Source organism: Otolemur garnettii, unplaced genomic scaffold, assembly GCF_000181295.1.
Source record: "Otolemur garnettii isolate 467f Iridium unplaced genomic scaffold, OtoGar3 scaffold00031, whole genome shotgun sequence".
Lineage (NCBI taxonomy): Eukaryota > Metazoa > Chordata > Mammalia > Primates > Galagidae > Otolemur > Otolemur garnettii.
Genome location: NW_003852426.1, coordinates 817,845 through 825,893, shown reverse-complemented (window position 1 = coordinate 825,893; position 8,049 = coordinate 817,845). Strand labels below are relative to the sequence as shown.

The 8,049-nt window shown below is 47.9% G+C and overlaps 2 protein-coding genes across 5 annotated transcripts in view; one reads left to right on the top strand and one right to left on the bottom strand.

Annotated features, from left to right (window-relative positions):
* The window catches only part of DHX16 (DEAH-box helicase 16), a 16,453-nt gene extending 8,973 nt beyond the window's left edge, over positions 1-7,480 (top strand). Inside the window, exons 10-20 of the mRNA XM_003788974.3 lie at positions 362-572; positions 1,013-1,111; positions 1,228-1,380; positions 3,731-3,871; positions 4,065-4,227; positions 4,326-4,444; positions 4,568-4,635; positions 5,876-6,038; positions 6,131-6,292; positions 6,564-6,737; positions 7,235-7,480. Coding sequence (XP_003789022.1) covers positions 362-572; positions 1,013-1,111; positions 1,228-1,380; positions 3,731-3,871; positions 4,065-4,227; positions 4,326-4,444; positions 4,568-4,635; positions 5,876-6,038; positions 6,131-6,292; positions 6,564-6,737; positions 7,235-7,363 — 1,582 coding nt within the window. The 3' untranslated portion in view covers positions 7,364-7,480. The remainder of the gene's footprint in view (positions 1-361; positions 573-1,012; positions 1,112-1,227; positions 1,381-3,730; positions 3,872-4,064; positions 4,228-4,325; positions 4,445-4,567; positions 4,636-5,875; positions 6,039-6,130; positions 6,293-6,563; positions 6,738-7,234) is intronic.
* The window catches only part of CUNH6orf136 (chromosome unknown C6orf136 homolog), a 9,564-nt gene continuing 8,921 nt past the window's right edge, over positions 7,407-8,049 (bottom strand). For all 4 annotated transcript variants that reach the window (XM_003788975.3, XM_023512735.1, XM_023512736.1 and 1 more), the window contains exons 5-6: positions 7,901-7,970; positions 7,407-7,811 (exon numbers count right to left, since the gene is read on the bottom strand). In XM_003788975.3, the coding sequence (XP_003789023.1) occupies positions 7,698-7,811; positions 7,901-7,970 (184 nt within the window). In that variant the 3' untranslated portion in view covers positions 7,407-7,697. The remainder of the gene's footprint in view (positions 7,812-7,900; positions 7,971-8,049) is intronic.

Genomic DNA, 8,049 nt, shown 5'->3' with positions numbered 1-8,049 from the left:
AAAAAAAAAAAAAAAAAAGACAAACAAAAAACATCCTACTTTTTCTAGTAAGAACAGCTGCTGACTCTAACCAGACTCTTGATTCTGAACTAGAGGGGATGTCTGACTTGTCCTGGCAGTGTCCTGGCAGTAAGTCCTCTTCATCTTAGCTACTCCTGTCTGCCAAGGTTATGATAGAATGCAGACCATGGACCATGGTCTTCTCTAACTTTCTGTTAATCTAATGTAACTAGGATAGTTGGCTTCTCCTTAGAACCCCCTCCCCTAACATTCATTCTTCCCCTCTCATCCAGGGGACCTGGTGTCTGATTCTTCATTGCTCAGCTGTCCCCTCTCATTGCTTCCCCCATTCTTTCTTCAGTGTGGTGATGGTAGATGAGGCTCATGAACGGACCCTACACACAGACATTCTCTTTGGATTGATCAAGGATGTTGCTCGCTTCCGACCTGAGCTCAAGGTCCTGGTGGCTTCAGCCACACTGGACACTGCCCGCTTTTCTACATTCTTTGATGATGCCCCTGTGTTTCGAATCCCTGGGCGCAGGTTTCCAGTGGACATCTTCTATACTAAGGTATCCCCCCAGAGAGGATGGGCTTAATTCGAAGGCAAAGAAGCTGGGGCATTTGGAGGAGATTCTAAGGAGGGAAAGGTCAGCTTGGCGCCTGTGGCTCAAGCAGCTAAGGCGCCAGCCACATACACCTGAACTGGTGGGTTCAAATCCAGCCTGGGCCTGCCAGACAACAGCTGCAACCAAAAAATAGCCAGAGGTTGTGGCAGGCACCTGTAGTCCCAGCTTACTTGGGAGGCGGAGGCAAGAGAATCACTTGAGCCTAGGAGTTGGAGGTTGCTGTGAGCTGTGATGCTTCAGCACTCTACCCAGGGCGACAGCTTGAGGCTCTGTCTCAAAAAAAAAAAAGGAGAGAAAAGTGAAATTGAGTAAAATGTATGTTGAGCTGGGAGGTTTGCCAAATTGGTGGCCCTCCTGTGACCCCATCTCTTCCTTCTCCCTAGGCTCCAGAGGCTGACTACTTGGAAGCTTGTGTTGTATCTGTGCTGCAGATCCATGTGACCCAGCCCCCTGGGGACATCCTGGTTTTCTTGACAGGACAGGTGCCTGATATAGTGGGGAGGGGAAATAATATATCCCAGGGAAAAACTAAGCTGGCTTACTGGCCGGGCTTTCTGTGACTCTGGAACCTCTGTTGCTCTCCTTATCCTAAACCTAGGAGGAGATTGAAGCTGCCTGTGAGATGCTCCAGGATCGTTGCCGCCGCCTGGGCTCCAAAATCCGGGAGCTCCTGGTACTGCCCATTTATGCCAACCTGCCCTCTGACATGCAGGCTCGTATCTTCCAGCCCACCCCACCTGGGGCACGAAAGGTCAGTTGGAGAAACCCATACTCTTTTTTTTTTTTGGCAGTTTTTGACCGGGGCTGGGTTTGAACCCGCTACCTCTGGCATATGGGGTCAGCACCCTACTCCTTTGAGCCACAGGTGCCACTCTGAAACCCATACTCTTATCTCTACGGTTCATACAACCAGTAATGAAAAAGAAGGTGTGGGCTTGACGCCTGTAGCTCAGTGGCTAGGGCACCAGCCACATACATAGGAACTGGCGAATTCGGACCCAGCCCAGGCCTGCCACACAACAATGACAACTTACAACCAAAAAATAGCTGGGTGTTGTGGTGGGTGCCTATAGTTCTAGCTACTTGGGAGGCTGAGGCAAGAGAAACGTGACCCCAAGAGTTTGAGATTTCTGTGCGCTGTGATACCATGGCACTCTACTGAATGCGACATAGTGAAACTCTGTCTCAAAAAAAGAAAAGATGTGTGTTCCTGCCCCATGCAAGGCGTGTCCTGGGCACTGGTTCAGGCACAGGCTGAGGCACAGGTCACTCCTTTGCCTCTGAGGCCAGAGAGGATAACTATGGCATGTAGTCAAGTCTCAAACCTCAGGCAATGTACAGATGCAGTAGAAAAGGGAAACCCTTGGTGTGCCAAGAGGTGGGATTTGATATGAACCTTTAAGGAAAATGGCAAGGGAGATATCAGATGAAGGCCCAAGGTGTATTTGAAGTCAGAGTGTGAGTTAATAGGCTTAATGGAAGTTTCCTATGATGAAAGTAGGAGACAAAGCTGAAAACAACTTTGGACTGAGATTAAGGAGAGCCTTTGATGTCAGGAGAAAGAGCTTGGACTTTACACAGTTGAGTGGCAATCAAAGGATTTTGAGCAGAGATATCATTTTCATTCAACAAATATATATATATATATATATATATTTGCAGGGGTTTTTTGGGTTTTTTTGGCCAGGGCTGGGTTTGAACCCACCACTTCTGGCATATGGGGCCAGCGCCCTACCCCTTTGAGCCACAGGCACCGCCTTCAACAAATATTTAATGAGTTCCTTTTGTGTGCCAGGTACTGTTCTAAAGGATGATGACACAGGAGCAAAACAAAGCCCCTAGCCTAACAAATTTGCAGTGTAATGGGAGGAGATAGTGGACACAAATACATACATAACATCAGTTTGTGGCCAGTGCTCTGAAGAGATACAAAGCAGCATAGGAAGATGGAAGCTGACTCTGGGGGGGTGGAGATGAGGAATAGCAGGAAGATAGGGCCTCTCCAGTGAGATGAAAGTGGAACAAAACCCTGAATCAGATGAGAGGAGGATACCATCAGTGTAGGAACAGCAGATGTAAAGGCTAGAGTGAGGCATGCATTTAGGGGCAAGGAGTATCAGGAAGCAGTAGGTGAGTGAGGAGCAAAGTAGAGGGTGGGGTGCTGGGGGATGAGGTGAGAAAGGCAACCATGGCCCAGGTGATCAGGCCTTTAAGGGGTATGAATTGAATTCTAGAACAATAGAAAGCCATTGAAGGATGGGGAATGATGTGACAGGTTTACATTGTGGATGCCAAGTGATGGAGGCTAGGAGTAGAAGCAGGAAGACTTGTTAGGAGGCTACTATAGGAAGCAGTATGTGAAGATGAATGTGAAAGTAATGGCAGGGAGGATTGGGGCAAGAACCTGGTTATGCCCATCTGCCATCTTTGAAAAAACCCTAAATCGGCTGAGCGTGGTGACTCATACCTGTAATCTTAGCACTCTGGGAAGGTGACGTGGGTGAGTCACCTGAGCTCAGGAGTTCAAGACCAGTCTGAGGAAGAATAAGACCCCCTCTATAGGGTCAGGCGTGGTGGCTCATGCCTTTAGTCCCCACACTTGGGAGGCTGAGGCAGGTGGATTGCCTGAGGTTTGAGACCAGCCTGAGCTAGAGCAAGACCTCGTCTCTAAAAATAGCCAGGCATTGTGGTGAGTGCCTATAGTCCCAGCTACTTGGGAGGCTGAGTCAAAAGGATTGCTTGAACCCAAGAGTTTGAGGTTGCTATCAGCTATTATACCATGGCACTCTACCGAGGGTGACAAAGTGAGACTCTGTCTCAGAAACAGAAAAAACAAAATAAAACAATCAAAAAAACAAAAACAAAAACGAAATAGCTGACCTTTGTGGCAGTTGCCTATTGTCTCTGACCCTGTGGACCTCAAACCTACCTACACTTGTGAGTTCTTCTGGCCTGTCCCTGACTCCTGATTTTGGATACTAATTTCCTCAGCTCCTGCCTCTTACCACACCTGCTTCCCTATTCATAACTTTCCAAGATTACTTTTTCCTGAGTAACTAGGTGGGTAGGGTCTCTGGATGACCTCACATTCTCTCACTCAGGTGGTTGTGGCAACAAACATTGCTGAGACATCGCTCACCATTGAGGGCATCATTTATGTGCTGGATCCAGGGTTCTGTAAGCAGAAGAGCTACAACCCCCGCACAGGCATGGAATCACTTACTGTCACACCCTGCAGCAAGGTCAGCCTGGGTCTCCATGAGGTGGCAGGAGGTGGAATCGTCCCATAGGAAAGGTCTAACTCAGAGCAGGATGGGGGCTTCTTAGGGGGCAGGGAATAAGCAGTTTGCATCCTCCCAGATTTCTTGCATAAATACTACCTTTTCTCTTTTCCCTGACCAAATTTTCAGCCAGCCTACTCTCCTTTCTTTCCAGGCTTCAGCCAATCAGCGAGCTGGCCGGGCTGGTCGGGTGGCTGCAGGGAAATGCTTCCGCCTGTATACTGCCTGGGCCTATCAGCATGAGCTTGAGGAAACCACAGTGCCTGAAATCCAGAGGACCAGCCTAGGCAATGTTGTGTTGCTACTCAAGAGCTTAGGTGATTGGGCTACCTAAGTCCTACTGAGAGGGCAGGGAGATGGGGGCTGGTCCTTATAAAGGACCTCTATTCTATCTATCCCTCACACTTTTCTCTAGGGATCCATGATCTAATGCATTTTGATTTCCTGGACCCTCCACCATATGAGACTTTGCTGCTGGCTTTGGAGCAGCTGTATGCTTTGGGAGCCCTCAACCACCTCGGGGAGCTCACAACGGTGAGGTGGGGGTACAGCATTAGCTAGGGCAGGATAACAGGGTCTGGATGGCTCCAAGAACCCCTGTAGTGATGGAAGGAAACCTGAGGGTGGACTGGCTTCAACTCTCTCTTTTCTCCTTAGTCTGGTCGAAAGATGGCAGAGCTGCCAGTGGACCCCATGCTGTCTAAAATGATCTTGGCCTCTGAGAAGTAAGCTCCCCCATTCCACCTGGGTTCCCTGCACACAAACTGTCCAGGCTTCCTCTGTCTCAGGGACCACCTTTGTCTCTTTCTCTTTTTTTTTTCATCATATTACTCTTTAACAAAAAATAAGTTATTATCCTATTGCCTCCTCTTTTGAGGCCCACAAGTGTAAGACACTTGATCCTATTCTTGCTTAAATGGGCAAGATTTATAAACACAGAGCAATTTGGGGGGCTCAAATGAAAGTGAAGGCTTTTCCATCTGGGAGGGTTGCTGAGTTAAGAACCTTATTCATGACTTGGCGCCTGTGGCTCAAGTGGCTAAGGCACCAGCCACATACACTTAAGGTGGCAGGTTTGAATCCAGCCTGGACCCGCCAAACAACAATCATGGCTGCAACCAAAAAAGAGCCAGGCGTTGTGGCGGGCGCCTGTAGTCCCAGCTACTTGGGAGGCAGAGGCAGGAGACTCGCTTGAGCCCAGGAGTTGGAGGTTGCTGTGAGCTGAGATGCCATGGCATTCTACCCACGGGGACAGCTTGAGGCTCTGTCTCAAAAAAAAATAATAAAAAAAAAAGAACCTTATTCATTCCTAAGGTTTCACATGGAACATTTAGGTATAGCTGTAGAGAGACCATCTTTATTTTATTTTATTTATTTATTTATTTATTTATTTTTTTTTGAGACGGAGCCTCAAGCTATCCCCCTGGGTAGAGTGCCATGGCATCACGCTCACAGCAACTTCCAACTCCTGGGCTCAAGCGAGTCTCCACTGCCTTAGCCTCCCAAGTAGCTGGGACTACAGGTGCCCGCACAACGCCTGGCCATTTTTTGGTTGCAGCCATCATTGTTGTTTGGCGGGCCCGGGCTGGGGATTCAAACCTGCCACCTTAGGTGTATGTGGCTGGCGCCTTAGCCTCTTGAGCCACAGGCGCCAAGCCAAGAGACCATCTTTAGATGCTACTGCTCTTCCTGGTGCACTTAGAGCATACCTTCTTGCTGAACCCTCAGAAGTACAGTCCTTCCTCTGTATGGATACCCTCCTGTGTAACTGTGCTTCCTATACAGCTCCCACCTCCATGACCCCCACCTCACTGCTACCATCTCAATCTTCGGCCTAATTTGTAGCCAAGGTGTCAACCACCTTTACCCCATGTGAGGAAACATCACAATGATCACTGTCTCCCCACCGTGTCTGTTCTTAGGTGTCTCACTTTGAACTTTCATGCTTTTCCCTTCCTGTCCCAGGTACAGCTGTTCAGAGGAGATCTTGACAGTGGCTGCCATGCTCTCCGTCAACAATTCTATCTTCTACCGACCCAAGGACAAGGTTGTCCATGCAGACAATGCCCGTGTGAACTTTTTCCTTCCCGGGGGTGACCACCTGGTTCTGCTAAATGTTTACACACAGGTGACTGGGCTGGGGTGAGAGGGAATGAGGGACATAGGGTGTTTCAGTCCTGCTGTATACTTAGCCCTGTTTCTTTTTAACTCTCTTCATAGTGGGCTGAGAGTGGTTACTCTTCCCAGTGGTGCTATGAGAACTTTGTACAGTTCAGATCCATGCGCCGAGCTAGGGATGTGCGGGAACAGCTGGAGGGGCTCTTGGAACGTGTGGAAGTTGGTCTCAGTTCCTGCCAGGGAGACTATATCCGTGTACGCAAGGTCAGCCTCTCTTGTTTACTGCTCTCCACCCAGGACCTCCCAAGAAGCAAGCTTTTCTGGGACATGCAGTACCTCCACCCTGAGAACATACCCCCCTCTCCCTTGTGTAAGGTGTGTTCTCTCAAGGCTCCCTCTTCCCCAGATCACCGAAGATTTCTCGGTGGGTTCTTTATGCTTTCCTCATCTCTCTAGTTCTCCATTAAAACAGTATTGGGCACTGAGGGTCCCCAGATGTGTGCCTTTCCCACTTTCTTTCCTGTCTGTTCCTCAGGCCATCACTGCTGGTTACTTTTACCACACAGCACGGTTGACTCGTAGTGGCTACCGAACAGTGAAACAGCAGCAGACAGTGTTCATTCATCCCAACTCCTCCCTCTTTGAGCAACAGCCACGCTGGCTGCTCTACCATGAACTTGTCTTGACCACCAAAGAGTTCATGAGACAGGTGAGACCATCCTTTGCCCAGGCAGGTGATTATATGGGGAGATGGTATCCTGGCAAGCTCAGAACCCAGTTCTACCTTGTTCTACCTGGCACAGAAAAGAAAAATATTCGTTTAAGGTAGGATAAAATAGAATGGCATCCTTTCTAAGCTGTCTCAGTATCTTCTAAGATCTAAGAGCTGTAGTTCCCAGATATATACATCTTACTCAATAAACATTTAATGCTTAGTATCTCAGTGTTTTAGGTGCTAGGGCTGTAATGGTGAATAAAGCAGAGTTTACTTTGCAGTCTTTATGTTCCAGGCTTTTCTCAGGGATAGCTTACTTGGGATCTCAACATGCAGAGATCTGCACTTTGGACATACAATAATACAGCCAGGCATCTCTTCTTCCAGCCCTGCAGTCAGCGGGGAAAGAGAACTTTTTTTTTTTTTTGATGATACACATAATCTAGATCGGAACGAAGAGAACCCTACTGATCTTTTCTCTCTTCTTCTAGGTACTGGAAATTGAGAGCAGTTGGCTTCTGGAGGTTGCTCCACACTATTACAAGGCCAAGGAGCTAGAAGATCCTCATTCTAAGAAAATGCCAAAAAAAATAGGCAAGACAAGAGAAGAACTGGGGTAACAGAAAGGGATATAAATAGAATCTGACACCAGCTCCTTTTCTGTCTATACATTATTTAATATCTATTAAATAAAATTATTTTTGGAATAAAGTTTGTGGGAACTTATGAGATCCAGAGAAAGTGACATAGGAAGTTCTGTCTCATATAGTCACTTAAACTTTATTATTTACAAGTTAAATTACACAGCAGCTTTACACAGCATGAGATGGAAAGGAAGAAAGGACAGAGAAAAGGGCAGGGAGGAAGCTGGCTCCTGAGATTCTTGGCCACCTCCACTTCCTTTGCTTGTGCGTCACAAAGTCTTCAGTCCCGCCTCCATGCCAAGGCCAAAGATTAGGCCTTGGAACACAGGTTTAAGTTGGGTTCTGGTTCTGACAACCCCAGGGCGACCAGTGCTCCCACTAGCAGCTTCTTCACAGGTGTTGGAGGTGAGTGTGAAGGCATCAGCTGCAGGAAGAAAGGGATACCAGTTGAGGGGAAGCACACAGATGTTCTGCCCTTTACCCCACCCCTACCCAGCCCTACTTAGGACTCACTTTGTCTAGGCGATGGCGACAAATGAGGCCACTGGAATTCAGGTAGAAGGTAGAATAGGCATCATAGGTTCTGGGAAAGGGAAGGAGAGGCTTAAATAAAGGTGACTGATCCCAACGCTTTTTCTTTTCTTTTTTTTTTTTTTTTTTTT